This window comes from Aotus nancymaae, unplaced genomic scaffold (genome assembly GCF_030222135.1).
Source record: "Aotus nancymaae isolate 86718 unplaced genomic scaffold, 86718_ANA_hifiasm-v0.15.2.pri h1tg000030l, whole genome shotgun sequence".
Taxonomy (NCBI): Eukaryota; Metazoa; Chordata; class Mammalia; order Primates; family Aotidae; genus Aotus; species Aotus nancymaae.
The window spans coordinates 22,323,865-22,350,035 of record NW_026988443.1 but is presented as its reverse complement, the minus strand read 5'-3'; the positions used below and the strand labels follow the sequence as shown (position 1 = coordinate 22,350,035).

Below are 26,171 nucleotides of genomic sequence, written 5' to 3'. Positions count from 1 at the left end.
CCACACATGTACATGTTACAAAGTGACTTTTTCTTTCTTGCTTTTATAGAAGCTTAGAGAAGCGAAGTAACCTGCTCAAAGGTGACCTGCTCAAAGTTTCATGCTGGTTGTAGCACAGCCAGACGTGGAACCCTGGGAGAGTTACCTCGCCTTTTTGAGCATGTTTTCTCATCCGTACAACAGAGCTGCATGAACCTAGGGACAAACTAAACACTAGCTGGCTTATTACACTCTGTATTAGCTCAGAATTATGACTCTCATATTTCTACACAGCTTTTGAAGAGACATCTAAGTCAGTCATAGATAGTTAATAGATAATCTTTTTTTAAGAAAAAGATTCCCTGTATACTGACTCATATCTAATTGGCCAGGCCCAATTATAGGTATTTTACAGAATATTATTAACTCAATGCTTAAATCCCCTGTGAGGTAGATAAAATTTCCCCATTTTACAGATCAGGAAATGGAGGCACAGAGTGACTAAGGGACTTACCTGAGGTCACCCAGCTGGTAAGTGACAGAGCCAGGATTTGAACCCAGGCAAGGTAGCTGCGGACTCCATGTCTCTAACCTCTCTACTGCCTTCCCTGTAACCTGTGGCCTTGTCAAATCGTATATAGCCTGTCCTGCCAAGGCACCCTTCGTTCCTGACCAGCATATGGTGATCAGTATTGCATGTGGCCTTGGCAGGACTGGGTTTATGGAGATCTTTGGAGGCATGTGAAGGATATGTGCAAGGATGTTAAGGACAAAGAGTGGGGAAATTTTAGGGGTGAGAAAGGAAAGCCACTGAAATAAACAGGGAAAACCAGCTCTGCCTGCTTGGGCAGGAAATACCACCTAGTCAGCAAGCCTGCCTGCCTTCATGCCATCTGGCTCCCTCAGGGGCCAGCCAGTACCCCTTTATGGGTGTTGATGAAGCTTCCCTTTGAGCCAGTGGCAATAAACAGGTTATTAAAATTTTTTCCAATCCATTCTGTTGTTTTAAGCCACTGATACTCATATATTTTTTTCACTTCATATTAGCTCAAAATTATTATCTTCATATCATATTCCTACACAGCTTTTAAAGAGGAGACATCTAAATCGGTCATAGATCTTTTCTTTTTTTTAAAAAAAAGATTTCCTATGTAGTGGGTATATATATTCCCTATATATACTCAAATGCAACTAGAGTGAGAAGGAACACAGTGTGGGAGTAGAGGGATGTGTGCCCTGAGCATGAATTTACAGAAGACATGGACTGTGTCTCACTCTTTTGACCCTGTAACAGCTGGTAAACTGGTAATTAATGGCCAACAAAACTTAGCCAGACATGGTGGCTCACGCCTGTAATCTCAGCACTTTGGAGATTACATGGAGGCTGCCCACATGGAGGCTGAGGTGGGCAGATCACCTGAGGTCAGGAGTTCAAGACCAGCTTGGCCAACATGGTGAAACCCTGTGTCTACTAATAATACAAAAATTAGCCGGGCATGGTGGCACATGCCTATAGTCCCAACTACTTGGGAGGCTAAGGCAGGAGAATCACTTGAACCTGGAACTCTGAGGTTGCAGTGAGCCAAGATCATGCCATTGTACCCCAGCCTGTATGACAAAGACAAGACTCCGTCTCAAAAAAAAAAAAACTTAAGTAGAATCTCACTACTTACCTAATGCTGCAGACTTGACACTGTCAAGCTCCTTGAATAGCCATAACCTCTAAATAACCAAAACACGTGTAAAAGCAGACAGTGACCAAAATAGCTGAAGGGAGTCCAGGACATGAAAATTGTAGAAGATAATTGTGTGTTTAACCTGTTTTCTAAGGAAACTAGAAGAGAAGGCTATAAAAGCAGAATTAGCAAAGAGTAAAGAGGAAGATGGTAGCCAGATGTGGTGTCTGACACCTGTAACCCCAGCATTTTGGGAGGCCAAGGTGGGTGGATCACTTGAGGTCAGGAGTTCGAGACCAGCCTGGCCAACATGGCGAAACCCTGCCTCTACTAAAAATACAAAAATTAGGCCAGACACGGTGGCTCACACCTGTAATCCCAGCAGTTTGGGAGGCCCAGATGGGAGGATCACAAGGTCAGGAGTTTGAGACCAGCCTGGCCAATATAGTGAAACCCCATCCCTACTAAAAATACAAACGTTAGCCAGGCAATGGTGGTGGGTGCCTGTAGTCCCAGCTACTCAGGAGGCTGAGGCAGGAAAATCACTTGAACCTGGGAGGTGGAGGTTGCAGTGAGCTGAGATTGTGCCATTGCACTCCAGCCTGGGTGACAAGAGCGGAACTCCATCTCAAAAAAAAACAGAGATGGAGAAAGTAGAAAAGGAAAGCAGGCTGACTTAGTGGCCACAGACACTGTTTATCATCAGAAAGAAAAAAAGATGGTTAAGATAAAACCCCAATGACAGTGCAGGAGGCAATTAGTTCTTTTACTTTTCTCTTGAACTGATTTTTGTTTTCCACTCTTCTTTTTATTTAATTTATTATTTTTTTTGAGACAGAGTTTCATTCTGTCGCCCAGGCTGGAGTGCAGTGGTGCGATCTTGGCTCACTGCAACCTCAACCTCCCAGGTTCAAGCGATTCTCCTGCCTTAGCTTCCCAAGTAGCTGGGATTATAGGTATCTGCCACCAAACCTGACTTTTTTTTTTGTATTTTTAGTAGAGATGGGGTTTCATCATGTTGAGCCAGCTGGTTTTGAACTCCTGACCTCAGGCAACCCACCTGCCTCGGCCTCCCAAAGTGCTGGGATTACAGGCGTGAGCCACCATGCCAGGCCTACATTCTTCTTTTTCTTTGTCATATATAGAATCATGAACTTTTACAGCAAGAAGGAACCCTAAAGATCAATCACTCCCCTTATTATACATTTAAGGCCCTGAAGGTTGAATGGTTTGACCAGGGTTGCACAGAAAATTAAGTAGCAGAACAGGGATTTAAACCCAGCTTTATTCATTTTCATTTTTCCTCCTATCCTTCAGTCTCCATGGGAGAAGACTCTGCAGTTTTTAATCTTGGAACAGTATTTCTTTTTTCTTTTCAGACAAGGTCTTGCTCTGTTGCCCAGGCTGGAGTGCAGTAGCGCAATCGTAGCTCACTACAGTTGTGAACTCCTGGGCTCAAGTAATCCTTTCACCTCAGTCTCCCAGGTAGCTAGGACTACAAGTGCAGGCCACCACATCTGGCTATTTTTTAATTTTTTTTTTGTATAGAGATGGCATCTCACCATGTTCCCCAGGCTACTCTCAAACTCCTGGCCTCAAGTGATCTTCCCACCTCAGCCTCCCAAAGAGCTGGGGTTGCAGGCATGAGCCACCATGCCTGGCCTCGAGCAGTATTTCATTTGTGCTTTTCTGGAAGAGACTTGTTGCTTCCTTATTTGAAATTAGCCTCAGGCTGGGCGCGGTGGCTCACGCCTGTAATCCCAGCACTTTGGGAGGCTGAGGCAGGCAGATCACAAGGTCAAGAGATCAAGACCATCCTGGCCAACATGGTAAAACCCTCTCTCTACTGAAAATACAAAAATTAGCTGGGCGTGGTGGCACATGCCTGTAGTCCCAGCTACCTGGGAGACTGAGGCGGGAGAATCACTTGAACTCAGAAGGTAGAGATTGTAGTGAGCCAGGATCACGCCACTGCACTCCAGCCTGGGGGGACAAGAGTGAGACTCCATCTCAAAAAAAAAAAAAAAGAAGAAGAAGAAGCCTAAGCTGGGTGTCCTGTCTGGTAATAACCAGTGTAATGCTTGCTGTTCTAGGAGCCATGTTTGACCAGGACGTTGGGAAGGTCATATCCATGCTGGAGGCTCTTGTGAGGAGATGAGTGGGTGAAGAGAGAGGCTGGGATGAAGATGCTGCCAGGAGTGGGTGTGTTTGGGACTGGCAGCTCCGCCCGAGTTCTGGTCCCGCTGCTAAGGGCTGAAGGGTTCACTGTTGAGGCCCTGTGGGGGAAGACCGAGGAGGAGGCGAAGCAGCTTGCTGAGGAGATGAACGTCGCCTTCTACACCAGCCGGACTGATGACGTCTTGCTGCATCAAGATGTGGATCTGGTGTGCATCAGCATCCCCCCTCCACTCACCCGGCAGATATCCGTGAAGGCTCTAGGTATGCCCAGCAGGCTGCAGCAGGGGCAGATCATGTCTCCCTCTGGGCAGTCCCCTGAGGGTCACTCCTCTCCTCTGAGCCTGCACACCCCTTCCTAGTCTCGCGTCTGCAGGGAGGAGAACTCTGAGACATCATTTGTCCCTGAAGCTAGTGCTTGGGGAGGGCATGTTGCGGGTTCTTATAACTATAGGAGAAAAAAGACATAGCCTAACCTACCTCCTATTCATATATTTCTGAACAGAAATTAAGGAAATACTCTAAGAGACAGACATCAAGGGGCTGGAGATGGTTGCATCTCAGGCTGTAAAGTTTGCCTCTGTGAAGTTAGAGGTCAGAACCCTGGGCACTGGGGAATTGGTTGTGACTGGTGTGTTCTTCCATTTCTGGGGCACACAGCACCACAGGAAGGAGAGCCTGTGTAGCAAGCCTACCATTTCCCATGTTTTGTCAGCCCTTGACTATAGTGAGCACACACCCTTCCTGCCAAACTGCAGTTTTGTATTGCCAGAGGGCAGGAAGGCTCTGACAGCGTTGGGCTTCCCTGACAGGATCCGAAGACAGCCTGCTCACATGACATCTCTTTCCCTTGGGAAGTTTTGGGCTTGGTAACCTCCTGCCCCTGGCTGGGCATGGCCTGCTAAGCTGTTCTCCTGCAGTTCCTGTTGTTCTTCACTTTCCAGTCAACTGTAGTCAACTTCTTCTCTTCATCTAATAGAAATCAGAACCTAGTTTAGTAAGTAAACAAACCAGTAAACATTCAGCCAACAATTTTTATTTATTTATTTACTATTTTTATTTGTTTATTTATTTATTTTGGAGATGGCATTTTGCTCTTGTCGCCCAAGCTAGAATGCAGTGGCACAATCCTGGCTCACTGCAACCTCCACCTTGTGGGTTCAAGTGATTCTCCTGCCTCAGCCTCCCGAGTAGCTGGGATTACAGGCACCTGCCACCACACCCAGCTAATTTTTGTATTTTTAGAAGAGACAGGGTTTCACCATGTTTACCAGGCTGGTCTTGAACTCCTGACCTCAGGTGATTCACCCACCTCAGCCTGCCAAAGTGCTGGGATTACAGGTGTGAGCCACCACATCTGGCTTTTCTTTTTTTTTTTTTTTAATACAGAACCTCACTGTGTCACCCAGGCCAGAGTACAGTGGCACAATCTCAGCTCACTGCAACCTCCACCTCCCAGGTTCAAGCAATTCTCCGCCCTGGCCTCCCAAGTAGCAGTGACTACAGATGTGTGCCACCACGCCTGGCTAATTTTTGTAATTTTAGTAGAAATGGGGTTTTGCCATGTTGGCCAGGCTGGTCTTGAACTCCTGACCTCAGGCGATCCACCTGCCTTGGCCACCCAAAGTGCTGAGGTTACAAGCATGAGCCACCACACCTGGCCTTGTTTTTTTTTTTTTTTGAGATGGAGTCTTGCTAGGTCACCAGGCTGGAGTGCAGTGGCGCAATCTCGGCTCACTGCAACCTCCGCCGCCTCCTGGGTTCAAGCGATTCTTGCGCCTCAGCTTCCCAAGTAGCTGGGACCAAGGCGCGTGCCACCATGCCCAGCTAATTTTTTTTTTCTCGTATTTTTAGTAGAGATGGTGTTTCACCGTGTTGACCAAGATGGTCTTGATCTTTTGACCTTGTGATCTGCCCGCCTCGGCCTCCCAAAGCGCTGGGATTACAGTCTTGAGTCACTGCGCCCGGGCAATATTTTTTTAATGCCTCCTGTGTGCCAGTCACTGTCCTGTTGTCATTTTGGACATTCAAAGCTATATTAGATGGGACTCCTCCCTGCCTTCAGATTTCATAGTCCAATTGAGGCAACTAGAAATAACACACATTACAAGGTAGATGACAGAAGACATAGTCACAATTCAAGTAGCATATAGTTACTTGACTGAGTCATTGTTTTATGTGAGGCGATAGGAGCCAAGTGTCTCTTTGATACAGTCAGAGATCTCTAGGTCCAGGAACTGGTGCCATGAGGCTGTCCTCTACTCTTCCTGACCACTGCCAAGGTGGAAACCCCCAGGGTCTGCTACTTATCTCTCCCCCATTCTGAGAAATGTCATAAGGTGTCTGTCACCTCTGGCCAGTGGGTGGGGAAAAATAAACGTTCGCTGAAGTGAGAAAGAACTTCAGTCGGTCTGGTTGTCAATTTGGAGCAAGTAAGTTTTGGCCTTATTGTTTGTTTCTTCCAGAGAGCTCTCTCTGATGATGTGTGACATTGGAGCTATTCATTTATTGGTCACCAAATACTTGGGAGGTCAGACAGTGGCTCCCAGATTGAATTCAGAAACAGACCTAGGTCAACATTTTAGCAGAAAGTTGGTTCAAGGGGAACCAAGCCGCTGTGGTCACTTGACTCCTTGCCATGCTTTGTGGCTTAAATGCAGACCAGAAAGGTGAGGTGTGTCCAGAAGCAGAGCTCTGGAGGCTCTCAGTCTTCTTCCTGAATTTTAGGACTCCCCACAGACACCATTTCCAAGCTGTGCAGGAGGAAAGAGAAAAACCCCAGGGTCCTGTGGCAGCAAGCTTGCTTTTTTCCTATTTCTTAGTATGCTCCACCACCAGCAGCAGCACCTGGGAGCTTATTAGAAATCTGAATTCTCAGCTGGGCAACATAGTGGGATCCCGTCTCTACAAAAATAGTTTAAAAATCAGCCAGGCATGGTGGCATGTGACTGTGGTCCCAGCTACTTAGGAAGCTGAGACAGAAGGATCACTTGAGCCCAGGAAATAGAGGCTGCTGTGAGCAGTGATCATGCACTCCAGCTTGAGTGACAGAGTAAGACTGTCTCAAAAACAAAGAAGTCGAAATTCTCAGGCCCCAGTCCAAACCTACTGAATCTCTGGGATCCAGCTATCTGTGTTTGAACAAGCCTTGCAAGTGACTCTCGTGCACCTTAAGAATTGAGAGCCACTGATCCAGTCGAACATCTTCATTTGAATTAAACTGAGGCCCAGGAACATTAGGAATGACAGCTTGGTTACATTTCACCAAGTCTTCATGCTGTGATTTTTCTCTCCTTGCTAGAGCTTTATATTTTTACCTTATTTCTAAAGCCGTAAGATCATTTCTTGCCCTCATTCTTATTTTTCCTAAAATTAATTATTGGACTTCCCTTCCAGAGATATACTTTTCATGTCACAGCTCTTTTTAAGGCATCTTGTTTTCTGCTTTGGTCTGACTTGTGTTTTTCATCTTCTACCTCCAATTTCATCCTTAAAACTTTCCCATACATTTCTTTTTTTTTTTAAAGACGAGGTTTCACCATGTTGGGCAGGCTGGTCTCGAACTCCTGACCTCAAGCAATCCACCCACCTCGGCCTCCCAAAGTGCTGGGATTACAGGCGTGAGCCACTGTGCCCGGCCTCCCATGAATTTCTTAAATGGGAGCGGGAAGGGCCCTGATGTATTTTATTCTTCAGTTCAGAAGTAGTTCAGGAAAATGTATTTTAAATGCAAGATGCCCCAGCATCTTTGCCACAGTTGAATGTTTTCTTAAATCTGTCACTAAAAGGTGGGCTTCTGTGCCCAATTCTTGGCACTTCTGTGGTTCATTAGAAAAACATTAAGTTTGCAGCTGGGCAGAGTGGCTCACACCTGTAATCCCAGCACTTTGGGAGGCCAAGGCAGGTGAATCATCTGAGCTCAGGAGTTTGAGACCAGTCTGGCCAACATGGCAAAACCCTGTTTCTACTAAAAATGCAAAATTAGCTGAGTGTGATGGCGCATACCTGTAATCCCAACTACTGGGGAGGCTGAGACAGGAAAATTGCTTGAACCCAGGATGCGGAGGTTGCAGTAAGCAGAGATCATACCACTGTACTCCAACCTGGGTGACAGAGTGAGACTCTGCCTCAAAAAAAAAAAAAAAAAAAGAAAAACACTAAGTTTGCCAGTCTTTTTCCATGGGATCCCAAGATGACAAAAGATACTCCAGCTCAGATCCCTGCTATATGCTTTTATCCCAAGAACACCAGTCCCTTGGGAAGCCTTCCCTGACCCATGATCCAGGTCAGGTCCTTGCAGTATGCTCTTAGCCCAGCATTTGTTCATCTTCTGCATTTACCACAGTGCTGTTTTACATTTCTTTGTATGATAATTTGAACCCATTAAACCATAAATTCTCTGAAGGTTGAAACCGTGCCTGATGTTGTATCCTCAGTGCTCGGCACAGGGCCTGGCATGCTGGTTGAACAAGGCATTTACAAATCCTACCCAGGCAGCCCAGTCTGCTGGTGTGAGCCAGGCAGCTAACATGGACCTGTGATCTAAGAAAGAGTGTAGATTGGGCTATGGGCAAGAAATCATCTAGTAGCAGAACTTTTTAAATTTAAAAAACAGGGGCTGGGCACGGTGGCTCATGCCTATAATCCCAGCACTTTGGGAGGCCGAGGTGGGCAAATCACCTGAGGTCAGGAGTTTGAGACCAGGCCTGACCAACATGGAGAAACCCCATCTCTACTAAAAATGCAAAATTAGCCGGGTGTGGTGGCACATGCCTGTAATCCCAGCTACTAGGGAGGCTGAGGCAGAAGAATCACTTGAACTTGGGAGGCGGAGATTGTGAGCTGAGATCACCATTGCACTCCAGCCTGGGCAACAAGAGCAAAACTCTGTCTCAAAAAAAAAAATAAATAAAAAGTGGACTCCTGGATTTTGTAAAACATAAAAGCACTCTTCTTGGGCTGTTTCTCAACCCTGCTGTTTGAAATGATTTTTCCAGGCCAGGCGCGGTGGCTCATGCCTGTAATCCCAGCACTTTGGGAGGCCGAGGCGGGTGGATCACGAGGTCAAGAGATCGAGACCATCCTGGTCAACACGGTGAAACCCCGTCTCTACTAAAAATACAAAAAATTAGCCTGGGTAACAAGAGCGAAACTCCATCTCAAAAAAAAAAAAAAAAAAAAAAGAAAGAAATGATTTTTCCAGTCCCAGGCCACTAGAGGGAGAAACAAGGGCAATCCTAAACCCAGAGCTGTGAATCTGGTTCCCGTGGTGTGTTACTAGCAACAGGGAAGTGGTCTGCAGCAGCACTGGGGCATCTTCTCTGGGCCTTGGTCAAGGGCTCATCACTCCTGGGTAATCTAGGGGCATGAGCTGGAGAGGGGCTTGCAGCTTGAAACTATGCTCCAGAGAACCTAAGCTAAAAGCACTCGGCGCCCATCTCTCCCATTCCCTGGAAGCAAAACAGTTTTCAGGGTTTTTTTTGTTTTTTTTTTGTTTTTTTTGAGACAGGCTTTCACTCTTTCACCGAGGCTGGAGCACAATGGTGCTATCATAGCTTACTGCAAACTTGAACTCCTGGGCTCAAACAATCCTCCTGCCTTAGCCTCTGGAGTAGCTGAAACCATAGGTGCACCACCATGCCTGGCTAATTTTTAAGAAAACATTTTTGTAGAGACAGGATCTCACTATGTTGTTCAAGCTGGTCTTGAACTCCTGGCTCTGGCAATCTTCCTACCTTGGCCTCCCAAAGTGCTAGAATTATAGGCAGGAGCCACTATGCCTAGCAGATTTCAGCTTCTCTAATCTCCCTTGACTTCCTGGCAGAAGAGCTAGATAAACTCAGACATGTCTTTCATGGCTACCCAAAGACCCTGTACAGCTAGCCCGCAGGAGCCTGTTTAACTAAACATGGCCTTTTAGTCCTGTGCTGCTACTACTGGGTCCTAAGTTTAAGAGTGCTATTGTGGCTGGGCACGGTGGCTCCTGCCTGTAATCCCAGCACTTTGAGAGGCCAAGGTGGGCAGATCACCTGAGTGATCGAACTGAGTCAGCAGTTCGAAACCAGCCTGACAAACATGGTGAAACCTAGTGTCTACTAAAAACAAAAAAATTAGGCAGATGTGGTGGCATGCACCTATAAATCCAGCTATCAGGAGGCTAAGACAGGAGAATCGCTTGAACCCGGGAGGTGGAGGTTACAGTGAGCCGAGATTGTGCCACTGCACTCCAGCCTGAGCGACAGAGTGAGACTTCATCTCAAAAAAAAAAAAAGTACTGTCATTCAAGGCCAGGCAAGGTGGCTCACACCTCTAATCCAGCATTTTCGGAGGCCAAGGCGGGCAGATCGCTTGAACTCAGGAGTTTAAAGGCCAGTCTGGACAACATGATCAAACCCCATCTCTATCAAAAGTACAAAATATTAGCTGGATGAGGTGGCTCACACCTGTAATCCCAGCACTTTGGGAGGCCGAGGCAGGTAGATCACAAGGTCAAGAGGTCGAGACCATTCTGGCCAACATGATGAAACCCCATCTCTACTAAAAATATGAAAATTAGCTGGGTGTGGTAGCACAAGCCTGTAGTCCCAGCTACTCGGGAGGCTGAGGCAGGAGAATTGCATGAACCAAAGAGGCGGAGGTTGCAGTGAGCCCAGATCGCAGCATTGCACTCCAGCCTGGCAACAGAGTGAGACCATGTCTCAAAAAAAAAAAAAAAAAAACAAACACTGAAGAGTGTTATAAATTGAAGTGATTGTGTCATAAATTGAAGTGATTGGATGATGTCATAGACTACCAATCCAAATGCCTTCTTTCTTGTGCTATAGCACTGAGGTTTATAATCCTGGGAGTTCAGACCTAAAATGCCTTTAAGTATAAATGACAGATGCTCTGTGGGGTTCTTCAGGGTCAAGGTGGCAGTGGTGGGGGTAGGAAGTGAGGGGAGCTGGAAGGATTGACCAGAGGCACCATTTTGTTTCCTATGGGCTTGGTCAGGATGTGAGCTATCAGGGGGCCAGGCTGGGCCTGACTCTCGGAGAGACCTAATAAACAGTACATATAATAAAACAACTCCTCTATATTCATTTTGATTCTGTTTTTTGAGACAGAGTCTTGCTCTGTCATCCAGGCTGGAGTACAGTGGCTTGATCATAGCTCACTGCAGCCTCTAACTCCTGGACTCAAGTGATTCTTCCACCCCAGCCTCCTGTGTATCTAGGACTACAGGTGTGCACTGCCATACCCATGAGCCACCTCACCCAGCCTGAAAATTTGATTTTCTAAAAAGATGTTATAAAATCATATGGGCGGGGCATGGTGGCTTATGACTGTAATCCTGGTACTTTGGGAGGCCAAGGCAGAAGGATCACCTGAGACCAGGAGTTTGAGACCAGCCTGGGCAGTGTAGCCAGACCCTGTATTTACAAAAAATTTGAAAGTCATCTGGGTGTGGTGTCATGCACCTATAGTCCCTGCTACTTGGAAAGCTGCGGGGAAGGTTCTCCTTGAGCCCAGACCAAGAATGCAGCAAACCAGAATCATGTTACTATACTCCAGCCTAAGTGACAGCAAGAACCTGTCTTTTTTTTTTTTTTTTTGAGACAGACTCTCGCTCTGTCACCTAGGCTGCAGTGTAGTAGTGTGATCTCAGCTTACTACAACCTCTGCCTCCCAGGTTCAAGCAATTCTTCTGCCTCAGCCTCCTGAGTAGCTGGCACTACAGGTGCACACCACCATGCCTGGCTTTTTTTTTTTTTTTTTTGACAGAGTCTTGCTCTTTCCCAGGCTGGAGTGAAGTGGCTCAATCTGGGCTCACTGCAACCTCCGCCCCCTGGGTTCAAGGGGTTCTCCTGCCTCAGCCTCCCAGGTAGCTGGGATTACAGAAGCGCCCCACCATGCCCAGCTAATTTTTTTTTTTAAAGACTAGTCAAATGCAGTAGTGAGAAGTAGGGAAAGAGTAGAACAAGGAGTTCGATCTGTAACTGACTGTGAACAATCAATTGAGATAACTCACTACTTTCGGACCAGCCGCCCAGCTAATTTTTATATCGTTAGTAGAGACGGGGGTTTTGCCATCTTGGCCAGGCTGGTCTCGAACTCCTGACCTCAGGTGACCCACCTGCTTCGGCCTCCCAAAGTGCTAGGATTTTAGGCATGAGTCACTGCGCCTGTCCTAAATTTTTGTATTTTTGGTAGAGATGGGGTTTCACCATATTGGCCAGGCTGGTCTCGAACTTCTGACCTCGTGATCCACCCGCCTCAGCCTCCCAAAGTGCTGGGATTACAGGTGTGAGCCTAGTTTCTTCTTCAAGAGACAGAGTGTGGGCCAGGCGCTGTGGCTCATGCCTGTAATCCCAGCACTTTGGGAGGCTGAGTCAGGTGGATCACGAGGTCAGGAGTTCGAGACCAGCCTGGCCAGCATAATGAAACCCCATCTCTACTAAAAATACAAAAATTAGCTGGTCATGGTGGTGTGCGCCTGTAGTCCCAGCTACTCAGGAGGCTGAGGCAGAAGAATCCCTTGAACCCAGGAGGTGGAGGTTGCAATGAGCCGAGATTACACCACTGCACTCCAGCCTGGGTGACAGAGCGAGACTGTGTCTCAAAAAAAAAAAGAAGAAGAAGAAACTAAGTCAGATTTTCAAAATACAGAACAAAGAAATTATTTACCTAGGAAATGTACTTTCTGTATGAGTCTTTACTTATTTATTTATTTATTGAGACAAAATCTCATTCTGTCACCCAGGCTGGAGTGCAGTAGCTCAACATAGCTCACCGCAGCCCCAATCTCCTGGGCTCAGAGGATCCTCCTGCCTCAGCTTCCAAATAGCTAAGATTACAGGTATATGCCTCCATGCCTGGCTTATTTTTTTTTTTTTTTTAAATAGAGATGAGGTCTTGCTGTGTTCCCCAGGCTGATCTTAAACTCCAGAACTCAAGTGATCTTCTCATCTTGGCCTCCCAAAGTGCTGGGAATGTAAGCTTGAGCCACCACACCCAGCCGAGTCTTAAAATCCAAGTCACAATGGGCTTTTTTTCTCTGTATTTATGACATTGGCTGAATCCCTCCCTTGGCGATGGTAATAAAATATACTGTTGACAGAGCTGTGCTGAACCAGGTACTTTATATATACTGCTTTGGTTGACTTAGTTCTCCTTTCTTCCCTGTAACTGTAAAATCCCACTTTACATCTATAGCAGTAAACAAAAAACCAGAGACGTTTAGAAATTTCCCAGGTCATCTAGCAATGAAGTGAGAGAACCAAGATTTGCACACAAGAATTTCTGGCTCCAAAGCTTGAGTCCAGCACCAATAATTGACTCTTCCTGGTAGTCAGTTGTCCTGGGACCCATCCATCATGTGGGACATCAGCCATTACTATAAAGTTTTCTTATTTATTGGTTGCAAGATTTATTGATTGTAGTTACCGTTGTTTCTGCTGGAAGCTGGCCAAATGAGTTCCCCTCCTGAGCTTGTGTAAACAGAATCCATCTTGGTCCATCAGGGTAAACTGCACCCTGCAGTGAGCCATCAGATACAATCTGTGTTGGGCTGAGCTGGGTGACTCACGCCTGTAATTCCAGCACTTTGGGAAGCCAAGGCAGGCACATCACCTGAGGTCAGGAGTTTGAGACCAGCCTGACCAACATAGTGAAACTCCATCTCTACTAAAAATACAAAAATTAGCTGGGCATGTGGTGGGCACCTGTAATCCCAGCTACTCAGAAGGCTGAAGGAGGAGAATCGCTTGAACCTGGGAGGCAGAAGTTGCAGTGAGCAGAGATCGTGACACTGCACTCCAGCCTGGGCAACAGAGTGAGACTCTATCTCAATTAAAAAAAAAAAAAAAAAAAAGGAAGCCCAGTGCGGTGGCTCATGCCTGTAATCCCAGCACTTGGGGAGGCCAAGGCCGGCAGATCACAAGGTCAAGAGATCAAGACCATCCTGGCCAACATAGTGAAACCCGTTCTCTACTAACAATACGAAAATTAGCCAGACGTGATGGCATGCACCTGTAGTCCCAGCTACTGGGAGGCTGAGGCAGGAAAATCACTTCAACCCTGGAGGCAGAGGTTGCAGTGAGCCAAGATCTTGCCACTGCACTCCAGCCTGGTGACAGAGCGAGACTCCGTCTCCAAAAAAAAAAGGAAAATTTTGGAAGCATACATAGATCATATATCAAGACGTTATGGGTGGGCCTTTGTAAGGACTTTGGCTTTTATTCCAAGAAGCAATTGGACATTGGAGGGTTTTTTTTGTGGGTTTCCGCCTGGGTGTCTTTACCTTTCCTGGCTTACTAAGGTATTAGCACAGGATTTCCTCCAATTCAAACAACATCAAGCTCGCAGGAACACTGCAGGTGTTAGTGTCTTGTGGCTGTTCATGTCCTCATGAGCTTTCATCTTGAAACATGGAGCAGCATTCATCCCTTCAGTTTCCAGCTGCTCATCCTCTAGCACTTTCCTCAGGGCTTTGTCCAACTTTGTTTAGCTCTGGGTGTGTGCCAGCTGCAACGTACCCAGAATGGGTGTAAGGGCAGAAAGGGGATTCTCACTTCCTTCCCCTCCTACTGGAGCTGAGCATTTTCTAGCTTTGGACCACTCTAACTTGTTGGACCAGTGTTTTCAGAGAACAATCTGCAAGGGAATCTTAGGGTCCTCTCTGGAGTTTTGACTAAGGGTGGCAGTTTTGACTAGCCCATCCCCTAGAAAATAGGTTAGATTCCCTTGCCCCAAGCTGATGACCTAGTAAATGCATGACAGCATAGAGACATATCCATGAAGTGTGCCCACCTGTATTATTCAGGGTTCTCCAGAGAAACAGAACCAATACGGTGTTTCAGAGAGATTTATTTGGAGAAATTGGGGCCAGGCATGGTGGCTCACACCTGTAATCTCAGCACTTTGGGAGCCCAAAGCAGGAGGATCACTTAGGCCCAGGAGTTCAAGACCAGCCTGGGCAACAGAGGGAGACCCCGTTTCTACAAAAAATAAAAATTAGCCAGGTGTGGTGGTACACACCTGTGATCCCAGTTACTCAGGAGGCCAAGGTGGAGGATCGCTTGAAGCTAGGAGTTTGAGATTAGCCTGGGCAACATAGCAAGACCCCACCTCTACAAAAAAGAAATTCATGCAGTTGTAAGGCAGAAAGTCCAAAATCCTCAGGGCAGGTGGACATGCTGGAGATTCCCCTTTGGAACCTTGAGATTTCTTGTTGTGTCCTGTGATTAGGTATTGGGAAGAATGTGGTTTGCGAGAAGGCAGCAACATCAGTGGATGCCTTCCGGATGGTGACAGCCTCAAGATACTACCCGCAGCTGATGAGTCTGGTGGGAAACGTGCTGCGCTTCCTGCCTGCCTTCGTGCGCATGAAGCAGCTGATTTCGGAGCACTACGTGGGAGCAGTGATGATCTGTGATGCCCGTATCTACTCAGGCAGCCTGCTAAGCCCCAGCTATGGCTGGATCTGTGATGAGCTCATGGGTGGCGGGGGCCTGCACACCATGGGGACGTACATCGTGGACCTGCTGACCCACCTGACCGGCCGGAGAGCAGAGAAGGTACATGGGCTGCTCAAGACGTTCGTGAGGCAGAATGCTGCCATCCATGGCATCCGGCACGTCACCAGCGATGACTTCTGTTTCTTCCAGATGCTCATGGGTGGGGGTGTGTGCAGCACAGTGACACTCAACTTCAACATGCCGGGCGCCTTTGTGCATGAAGTCATGGTGGTAGGCTCTGCGGGACGCCTCGTCGCCCGAGGAGCCGACCTCTACGGGCAGAAGAACTCTGCCACTCAAGAGGAGCTGCTGTTGAGGGACTCGCTGGCTGTGGGCACAGGGCTGCCTGAGCAGGGACCCCAGGACGTTCCGCTGCTGTACCTAAAGGGCATGGTGTACATGGTGCAGGCCTTGCGCCAGTCCTTCCAGGGGCAGAGTGACCGCCGCACCTGGGATCGCGCCCCTGTCTCCATGGCTGCCTCCTTCGAGGATGGGCTGTACATGCAGAGCGTGGTGGATGCCATCAAGAGGTCCAGCCGATCCGGGGAGTGGGAGGCTGTGGAGGTGCTGACGGAGGAGCCTGACGCCAACCAGAACCTGTGTGAAGCGCTTCAGCGGAACAACCTATGAGCCTGCACCTGGGCTCCTTGCCATAGGACAGAGGGACCAGGGAGGGGAACAGGAGCCAGACATTATGGGGGCTTGGCCCTAGCAGAGACAGTGTCTTTCATTTAATGAGTCTGAGTGAAGCCAGAGATGGTCCTGGGACTTCGCCCCCACCCCCCACGCCAGCAGCTCACCTGCTCCTTAGACTTGCAGGGTGGCAAACATTCCTGTTGCCAGGCTAGCACAGCGTGCACAAGGTAGAGCTGTGGCCGGGTCTCCTCATGGCAATGCCAGTGAGTGGGACCAGGAGAGGCTCACCCTGTGGGCCCTTCAGCCTGATCCACAGTCCACGCAGGGTGAGAATGCACAACAGGGGCCAGGCAGCTCGGCTGAGGCCCGAGGAGAAATGACTAGAAGTCTCGTTTCCATGTCCTTCTTGGGTTGGGGCATCTCAGGAACGGTGAGGGCAACAAGCTGACCCTCAGGGACCCTTACCTGCCCTCCCATGTTACCAGCCCCTTCCCAGGTGGGGACAAGGGCTTGCTTTATTAACTGAGCTCTCGGGCTTTTGAACTGGGGCAGAGGGCCCTGATTTGGCAAAGAGGAGGCAAGGGAGGGCTTTAGAACATCTTGAGAAACGTTAATAAATAATTCAGAAAATAGGACATGGCATGTGGTTTTTGGTAGGTTGGGTTTCGTTAATACTGAAAGGCTTGGTGATTTTTCTCTTTCCTCATGGCTCCACAGCAGCTCAGAGCCAGCTGTGGGTCATCACCGCCGACTGGGTGGTGCCCCTGCCAGCCCTCGTCTCCCGCCTATTCCCTCATGGCCAAATCCCAAGAGCCTCCAAAGAAAAGATTTTCTCAGAGAACAGGACTCAGGACTTCCTAATGGGCTGCTGCTGGGCCTCCGTGTCTCAGCAGATAGCAGGAGAGTTTGGGGCCCCTCTGGGCTGGAGGTCAGGAGAGATCTGTTTTTTTATTTTTATTTTTTTTGAGACGGAGTCTCGCTCTGTTGCTCAGGCTGGAGTGCAGTGGTGTGATCTTGGCTTACTGCAATCTCTGCCTCCTGGGTTCAAGCAGTTCTCCTGCCTCAGCCTCCTGAGTAGCTGGGACTACAGGCGTGCACCACCACGCCCAGCTAATGTTTTTAGAAATAGGGTTTAACAACGTTGGCCAGGATGGTCTCAATTTCCTGACCTCGTGATCTGCCCACCTTGGCCTCCCAAAGTACTGAGATTACAGGTGTGAGCCACCACGCTTGGCTGAGGGGTCTGTTCTTAATGCCACGGTGTTGGCTGCCGGAGCATCCTCGAAGTGGCGGGATGAGCGGTTTCAGGGAGGTGGCACAGGGTGAGAAGGAGGAGGAAGAGCTCCAGGCATGCCCTGTGGAGCAGCTGCAGCTGGACCTGCACTGCACAGGAGTAGCCTTCTACCCACCTCCACCAGAGGCCAAGGGGTGGTGCTGAGAAAGGACATGCCCTCCCCTTTGCTGCTTTGACCAGCCTGCCAGGAACGTTCAGCCTGGACCAAGTTCTGTTCCCTTCTCTAACTTTCCGCCCTTTTCCCTGCCCTGGGCTCCTGGCCAGAAAAGCCCAGGGAGGGCTTCCTCTTCCTCTTGGCACCCCTTTTAGAAGTCACCAGGCCTGTTTTCCTGTCATGTCCTGGATTCAGACGTCCGTGTGAGATGTAATAACAAGGGGCAGGGTTGGAGTGTGCCTACTACATGCTGACCCTCGGGGCAAACGTGTTATTATTTAATTTCCAAACCACTCTGACGGTACTATAGTAAATATTCCCATCATTCCGATCATAAGACGGAGGCACAGAGGGCAAAGCTACTTGCCTTCTGTGGGTTGTACATGATAGAGCCGGGAGCCTGGTCAGGACTATCTAACCACAGTGTTTGATCTTCAACCACACCTCCTCCCAGCACTTGGGAAGTCTTCAGACCCAAGGGCCAGGCATTGCCCCTCCCTGTGGCAGGAGCCTCGGCCTGGCCTGAACTAGGAGGTGAAGTGCAGATAGCACGCACCACCAGGCAGGACACCGATAGTTAAAGGGGAGGCTGCCCCCTTGTCCCTGGGACAGTTAGCTCAGCTCAGTCCTCCCATGTGTGGCCAGGATGTCGAGGTCACTCCAAAATGGAATTGACCAAGAAAGTACAAGCCCAACTTAGATGCTACCACATAAGAAAGGGCCGACTCAGAACAGAATGGCACTCGGGTTCCCAGAATGTGCTGGGGTGGAGTGCAGTGGGCTTAGTGCAGAGCTACTTTAATGAGGACCCCAGTTCCTCTGAGGGGATTCCCAGAGCCTAGATCCATAGCCAGAGGGGTGCATGGCCCCTTCCCTCAGACGTATTTATCATCGAGTATCTCCTGGGCATCAGAATTGGTCAGTCCCACACGGGATGATAAAGATGTGCCCAGATGCCTATGGCCAAGGGAGCCCACAGGGTTCTGGTCTCCACGGGTGACTGAACCCACAACTGGTTCCAGACTTGTCCAGCAGCGCCCCCTCCTGGAAGAAGGCAGTAGCACCTCCCAGGACATGTTTCCAAATCTCAGGATGTTACCAGCTCTTCCTCAGGTTAAAATTAAGTTTTTCCAGGCCAATAAAAATGCAGTTAGCTTTGCTTGTCAGATATAGCAACCAGAAGAGAACTTCTTCTTTTTTTTTTTTTTCCAAAGACGGGGTTTCACCATGTTGGTCAGGCTGGTCTTGAACTCCCGACCTGAGGTGATCCGCCCGCCTTGGCCTCCAAAGTGCTTGGATTACAGGCGTGAGCCACCACGCCTGGCCTTTTATTTTATTTTATTTTTTTTGAGAACTTCTAAAATACCTGTCGCTTATTCTTCAACCTCCAGCCAAATCCAAGCCTGTTCTCACCCAGACAGTGGCAGCTGCTTTCTTTCCTGTTCTGCCCTTCACCCTGCAGTCCAAGCAGCCTCTGGAACATCACGCCAAGATCCTTCCCTGTCCACACCCCACCTCCTCACCCTCAGACTTGCCCAGCCTGGTTTCCATATGGCCATGCCCTCCACTCTAGTCACACTGCGCAGTCCTCCTGCAGCCTGGCAGCTTCCATACTAGCAGGGCTTCCTCCCTGGCATGTTCTCTGCCTGGAAGGCACCACCTCTCTCCCTCAGGAGTCAGCTAGAGGGCTGCCTGGTCACCACTTCTGCCTTCAGCAAAGTAGCCACCCCCCAACCTGTGGTCCCACAGCCTTGGTCCTCGGTTGCACTGAGGTTGCATGTCTCTTTCATTCATTCATTCACTTATTTCTAGGCAGAGTCTCACTCTGTTACCTAGGCTGGAGTGCAGTGGCATCACCTTGGCTCACAGCCACCTCCACCTTCCGGGTTCAAGTGATTCTCCTGCCTCAGCCTCCCAAGTAGCTGAGACTAAAGGCATCCACCACCATACCTGGCTAATTTTTGTTTTAGTTTTGGTTTGTTTTTTTAGATGGAGTCTCACTCTGTCGCCCAGGCTGGAGTGCAGTGGCACAGTCTTAGCTCACTGCAACCTCCACCTCCCTGGTTCAAGCAATTCCCCTGCCTCAGCCTCCTGAGTAGCTGAGGTTACAGGCGCATGCCACCACATCCAGCCAATTTTTTTGTATTTTTAGTAGAGACAGGGTTTCACTATGTTGGCCAGACTGGTCTCGAATTCCTGACCTCAGGCAATCCACCCACCTTGGCCTCCCAAAGTGATGGCATTACAGGTGTGAGCCACTGTGCCTGGCCTAATTTTTGTATGTTTAGTAAAGATGGGGTTTCACCAGATTGTCCAGGCTGGTCTTGAACTTCTGGCCTAAGTTATCCACCACCCTCGGCCTCCCAAGATGCTAGGATTATAGGCATGAACCACCACACTGGGCACTTATTTTGAATATATAATTTCAACTTTTACTTTACATTCGGGGCGGGTGGGTACATGTGCAGGTTTGTTACATGGGTATACTGCGTAACGCTGAGGTTTGGGGGACAATTGGTCTCATTGCCCAGGTAGTGAACATAATACTCAATAGGCAGTTTTTCAACCCTCACCCCACCCCCCTCTGCCCCCTCTCATAGTCCGATGTCTGTGGGTCCCATCTTTGTGTCCATGTGTACCCAATGTGTAGCACCCACTTATAAGTGAGAGCATGTGCTATTTGTCTTCCTTTTCCTGTGTTAATTTGCTTAGGATAATGGTTTCCAGCTGTTTCCATGTTGCTGCAAAGGAGACAATTTTGGTCTTTTTTATGGCTGCATCATTTTTACTTTTTTTTTTTTTTTTCCCGACATGGAGTCTTACTCTGTCATCCAGGCTGGAGTGCAATGGCATGTTCTCGCCTCACTGCAATCTCTGCTGCCTGGATTCAAGCGATTCTCCTGCCTCAGCCTCCTGAGTAGCTGGGACTACAGGCGCAAACCACCACACCTGGCTAATTTTTGTATTTTTAGTAGAGACAGAGTTTCACTATGTTGGTCAGGCTGATCTCAAACTCTCGACCTTGTGATCTGCCTGCCTCACCCTCCCAAAGTGCCGGGATTACAGGCATGAGCCACTGCGCCCAGCCGTAATTTTTACTTCTTCTTCTTTTTTTTTTTTTAGACGGAGTTTCGCTCTTGTTACCCAGGCTGGAGTGCAATGGTGCAATCTCGGCTCACCGCAACCTCCGCCTCCTGGGTTCAGGCAATTCTCCTGCCTCAGCCTCCTGAGTAGCTAGGATTACAGGCACGTGCCACCGTGCTCAGCTAAATTTTTTTTTGTATTTTTAGTAGAGATGATGTTTCAACCATGTTGACCAGGATGGTCTCGATCTCTTGACCTCGTGATCCACCCGCCTCGGCCTCCCAAAGTGCTGGGATTACAGGTGTGAGCCACCGTGCCCGGCCCCATTTTTACTTCTTGAGACAGGGAAAAGTGTTGCCCAGGCTGGTCTTGAACTCCCGGGCTCAAGTGATCCTCCCGCCTCAGCCTCCCAAATATACACATATCTCCTTAAATCATGTAGCATTTCCCCTTTAGAGTTAGCTTCTAGGAGCAGTAGTGACTTGATCCTTTCTGCAACTCCTATCACCCACCCTGCTTAGACAAGTCCATTGGGTAATAGGCCTCAGGAATTGTAGACTAGTTCTCCCACGATTTCTACTTCCTGTCTCACCTGTGAGAAGACGCAACCAGCTCTTCCTTATCAATGCTGGCCTTGCTCACACTTCTAGCCCTGGAGACCACACAAAGATATGGAGGCCTTCTTGGGTCAGGCCTTAGCCAGAGAGTCCCCAGGTGTGCAGATCCTGCAAAACTTAGACAGGGGCTCCCAGATCCTAGGGTGTGGTCTCATGCAAGGCCACTTCTCTCCAGGCCTCTGCCTCCCCAACCATAAAGCAAGGAGGTTAAGCTCAATTGTCTTGGCTGGGTGTGGTGGCTCATGCCTGTAATCCCAGCACTTTGAGAGGTCAAGGAGGGAAGAATGCTTGAGGTCAGGAGTTTGAGACCAGCCTGACCAACATAGAGAGACCCTACCTCCACAAAAAATTTTTTTGGTTGGACGTGGTGGCTCACATTTGTAATCCCAGGATTTTGGGAGGCCAAGGTGGGCAGATCACAAGGTCGGGAGTTCGAGACCAGCCTGGCCAACATAGTGAAACCCTGTCTCTACTAAAAATACAAAACTTAGCCAGGCATGATGGTGCATGCCTATAATTCCAGCTACTTGGGAGGCTGACACAGGAGAATGGCTTGAACCCGGGAGGTGGAGGTTGCAGTGAGCTAAGATCACCCCATTGCACTCCAGCCTGGGCAACAGAGTGAGACTCTATCTCAAATTTTAAAAAAAATTTTTTTAGTTAGCCAGGCATGATGGTGTACACCTATAGTCCCAGCTACTTGGGTGTCTGAACCGAAGAGGTCAAAGCCACAGTGAGCCATGATCACACCACTTCACTCCAGCCTAAGTGACGGTGAGATCTTGTCTAGATTTAAAAAAAAAAATTAATTATCTTGAAGGGCCCTCAACCTCTGAAAAACCCTGAAGAATCTGTGCTCATTCCTGTATACAACATTTGATCTGCACGGTCCTCGTGGACAGTATCACTACCCAGGGAAGTCTATAGCAGAAAAGAAATAAATGTCTTGCCCCAGGCTGGGTGCGATAACTCATGCCTGTAATCCCAACAGCTTGAGAGGCTAAGGCGGGAGGATGGCTTGAGACCAGGAGTAAGAGTCTGCACTGAGCTGATCGTGTCACTGCACTCCAGCCTGGACAACAGGGTAAGACTCTGTCTCAAAAACTTAAAAAAAAAAAAAAAAAAAAAAAAAAAAAAACCCAGCCATGTGGAACTGTGAGTCCATTAAACCTCTTTTTCTTTATACACACAAAAAAAGCCCGGGCGTGGTGGCTCACGCCTGTAATCCTAACACTTTGGGAGGCCAAGGTGGGTGGATGAATCACCTGAGGTCAGGAGTTCAAGACCAGCCTGGTCATCACAGTGAAACCCCATCTTTAAAAATATATATAAAAAATAAATAGAAAAAGAAAAAGAAAAAAAAAGTCCACTTTGGGACATTTGGGAGACCAAGCTGGGCCGATCACTTGAGTCCGGGAGTTCAAGACCAGTCTGGGCAACCTGGCAAAACCCCAACTCTACTAAAAAATTCAGAAATTAGCCGGGCATGGTGGCGCACACCTGTAGTCCCAGCTACTCGGGAGGCTAAGGTGGGAGGATCCCACGAGTCCAGGAGGTAGAGATTGTAGTGAGCCGAGATTGTGCCATTGCACTCCAGTCTGGGCAACAGAGGGAGACCCTGTCTCAAAGAGAAAAGAGAAAAAAGGTCAATGGGGCCAGTGAGCATCCAAGTGACCCTGTCAAAGGAGGGAGCAGCCTGGGATGATGCCAGGAAAGGAGACCCCCTGCTTTTCCTACCTGAACCTGCCCACCCTACTACCTCCAGTGACCTTGCCAGGCCATACTCCAGGGAACCTAGATATAACTGTGACTTGGGATGGCCTCAGCCTTTCAGATTCTGGCCTGTCCCTCTCTGCAGCTTCCTCACTTTAGTCTCCTCACGTTGGTGCCTTTTAGGGGGCCCTCTGGCTAGGTGGATGTGATGCAATGACATGTTCACAGTCTAGTTCTGAAGACAGTTATAGCCCACGATAGTAGTGTGTAGGTGCTACAATGCAGGGCAACATGGCTCTCCCGGAAGCAGGGCCCCAAGTTTTCAAGGGTGTGTATGCAGTAGCCAGGGGGAGAGGTGAGAATCAAGGCATTTTAGGCAGAGGAAGCCCCATATGCAGAGAGTGAAGCAAGGAAAATGTGAAACTGCTCAGGGAAATACGGGAAGTCACTGAGTTCTAAGGTGCCTAGGGCAAGAGAAGGAGGATCCCAAGGGGGAGTGACACCATCGGGGGCTCAGGTGTGTGTCACAGGGCCACTGGATGGATCTGTGGGCCAAGGGAAGACACACAGAGACCAGTGAGGCTGTCACTCGAAGATGACAGTGGCCCAGGCAACAGTGCTGACTATGGGGTTTGAGAGGTTCTCAGCCTGAAAGGGTATGTCCACTGGCCTCAATGTCTGCTTAGCTTGTAGGAATCAGGGAACAAAGAACAGGATAGGTTCTGGGGTAACACCCAAGATTCTAGCTTAAACAATTGCACAGATGAGATACAGGAGGAAAAGCAGTTGGAGGGAGGGGAAATTATCCATGAACTTGAAATTTCCTATGTCTGTTTGCAGTGTCTAAGGAACACAGAGGAGGCCCAGGAGGCAGCAGGATGTACAGTTTCCAAAATGGTCAGCACCAGCTGGCTCTTCCCTGAAATCCCTGATGGTTGGACACAGCTGTCATCCAGTGGCTTGGTCTCAGGACCCCAGATGCATTTACTGCCCTCCCACCCCAACCCTGCCAGGACAGCACTGATGCCCCATCACCTGTGACCAGGAGCTACTCCATGGACAAGGTCCGGTCCAGCTATGGTCTGGCAATGAGTGGAAAACATCCCAAAGCTGTCACTCTTGCAACAGGCAAATGAACTCTTGCCACTTCCTAGGGGATCCCAAGTTTTGATCCCCTCAAGGTGAGACAAATGCAGGCCTTTCCTCTGGAGACAGAGAGCAGGACCAAACACCTGCTTCTCATGACCTGACAGACCCTTTCTTTTCTCTGCCCCAAGTTCCTCCTTCTCACTTCCCTCTTCATCACCCAGTTAGCCGCCTGACCCTCAGATTCACCTAAACGCACAGCACCAGGCCCATCCCGATTCAGGAAGGCGTGGAGTGGCACGACAGAATCTGTCATTGTCAAGGTCATGGGTGATGCAGATGCAAAACCTGCACTGTTGAGTCCTCCATCCTCTTTCCCAGTTCAGGCAACCTATCTGGGGAATCACAAAGTCTTTGAAAAAGAAAAATCTTTATTTTCAGCAAGCGCAAAATCCCAAGTGACGGCAGGTACCAAATTTGCCCCCTCCACCAGAGGACCTAGGTCCACAGGAAGCCTGAAGCCAACTTCAGGCTTGGAAGGAGGGGAGCCACCAGTGGGGCAGGACAGTCACTTGTACTGAGGAGAGAGCGGGGGGACAAGCGGAGCAGTGCAGACACTCAGCATCTTGTTGATGTCCACCTGGGTTGACTTCTCCATCTCGGCCTTGAGGTGGTCACTCATCTCCAAGCTGGGCAGGCCCCCAGGCTCTTCTCCAGCCTCCTCTCCAAGGGAAGCCAAAGCATGGGTGGGGGGCACTAACGGACTGGGACAGGGCAAAGTGAGGCCTGGGCCCAGCTTACCTGCCAAGGGCAGCAAGGCCTGCAGTTGCTCCATACCTGCCTCCTCAGGAACCAGGGCCAGCCCTGCCTCTGCATCCACCTCGGCCTCCCTGTCCCCCTCCTCCACCTGGTTCAGCTCGGGGTTGCAATAGTTGATGTACTGGTACAGGGGCCGCAGGCGCTGGGCCTTTCCTGCAAAGACCCGGGGCACGGCGGAGGCTGGAGCGCCAGGTTGTGCCAGGTCAGGCCCCACAGGCAGGGGGAGAAGGAACAGCTCAGGGACTGCCACTCACGCTCCAGCCCCAGCATCTCTAAGGGTGCAGACACCGTGCTGGCCGCAGCGTGGAGCAAGGGAGCCCTCAGGCTCTTGTGCTTCTTGGCTTTTTTGTGCTGTTTGGCAGATGGTGAGACCTCACTCTGGCTGCCCTCTGGCTCCTCCTCCTGCAGCAGCAGCCTGGGTGGCAGCTCAGCTTCAGCCCTCGGATGGGCACGGTGGCCTGGGAGGCTGAGGGACCTGAGCCAGGGACAAGATACTTGAGGAGCTAGGCTCCAGCCTTGGCCCAGGGAATAGCCCAGCCTGCCCACCACCCCAGGGCTCGATGCCTGCCCCGTTCCTGGTCAGTGAGGCCCCAGGCCCAAGAGAGGCTTAGAGCCAGGTGAGCCCAGTCCCCTACAAACCCTGAAGCCCCCTCTCTCCTGCCACTTCCTACACGGGGGTAGTAGGGAGAAGGTCTTCAGGAACAGAAGGAGAGGGGAGTGATGGTAGTAGTGGTGGACACAAGAATCACGCCTGCAGGAGTGCAGGATTTAGGAATCCTACTGGAGTGTGAGCCCCATCCCCGGGCCTGCAGCTCCTTCCCTCCGAGAGCCCCCTCACTTGACAGGCTTCCTCTTTGGACCATGACCGGGCCTTACAGAGACCACGGGCCTGGGGCCTCTCTCCTCTAGTGCCCCAGCCTCCGGCTTGGGCCTCTCTTCCCCGAGCTTGGGTCCTTCCTCCTGGAGCTCCGGCTCTGAGGCGGCTCCTGCTGGGGGCTGGTCTTCACCCTGGGTCCCGCCGGCCTCATGGGCTGGCACCAGGAACTGGTCTCCCGTCACTGGACACTAGAGGTGACACACAGACCATCGGTCACCATGGCCGGGCAAAAGATATAGGGATCAGTCACTGAACACCTAACATTAGACATCGAAACAGCCTGTGCCTCTCCCCTCCTGGAGAGCCCAGCCCGGCAGTTAGGGGGTCGGGGCCCTCAGAGTTCCGCCTCTCAGAGCTCTGCGGCCCCGTGTTTGAATGCTAAACAGCCTGATGGTCACCTCAGAGGTCTGAGTGCGGCCAGGGTCCTCCGCGAGCAGTGCCTGCCCGACAACCGTCGCCTCCTGGAACCCCGACCGCCTCTCCGCCCCTGCCGAGGCCATGGCTGCGCGGGCTCAGTGCATCCTCGACTGGGGCGGACCCCGAGGGGTTGGATGGTGGCCCTG

General features: G+C 49.7%; 2 protein-coding genes across 4 annotated transcripts in view; one reads left to right on the top strand and one right to left on the bottom strand.

Moving 5' to 3' along the window:
• GFOD2 (Gfo/Idh/MocA-like oxidoreductase domain containing 2) overlaps window positions 1-16,599 on the top strand; it is a 52,285-nt gene extending 35,686 nt beyond the window's left edge. For 2 of the 3 annotated variants that reach the window (XM_012468187.2, XM_012468189.2), the window contains exons 2-3: window positions 3,749-4,094; window positions 15,060-16,599. In XM_012468187.2, the coding sequence (XP_012323610.1) occupies window positions 3,836-4,094; window positions 15,060-15,958 (1,158 nt within the window). In that variant the 5' untranslated portion in view covers window positions 3,749-3,835 and the 3' untranslated portion in view covers window positions 15,959-16,599. The remainder of the gene's footprint in view (window positions 1-3,748; window positions 4,095-15,059) is intronic. The other variant, XM_064383192.1, reaches the window with a different exon arrangement.
• A 7,220-nt stretch (window positions 16,600-23,819) lies between these two features.
• CUNH16orf86 (chromosome unknown C16orf86 homolog) lies at window positions 23,820-26,108 on the bottom strand. Its single transcript, XM_021667069.2, has 4 exons — window positions 26,007-26,108; window positions 25,570-25,796; window positions 24,986-25,206; window positions 23,820-24,884 (listed from the first exon to the last, which is right to left on the bottom strand). Exons 1-4 carry the CDS (start codon window positions 26,106-26,108, stop codon window positions 24,481-24,483), a joined length of 954 nt encoding a protein of 317 aa, XP_021522744.2. The 3' UTR covers window positions 23,820-24,480.
• Window positions 26,109-26,171: the final 63 nt, after the last annotated feature.

Bases quoted from the DNA above. Each gene is read 5' to 3' on its own strand.
- CUNH16orf86 (XM_021667069.2), bottom strand. From the start codon at position 26,108: ATGGCCTCGGCAGGGGCGGAGAGGCGGTCGGGGTTCCAGGAGGCGACG. The intron at 25,797-26,006 runs GTGACCATCAGG...TGTCACCTCTAG, and splicing joins GCCGCACTCAGACCTCTGAG to TGTCCAGTGACGGGAGACCA. The intron at 24,885-24,985 runs GTGAGTGGCAGT...GGGTCTTTGCAG, and splicing joins AGAGATGCTGGGGCTGGAGC to GAAAGGCCCAGCGCCTGCGG.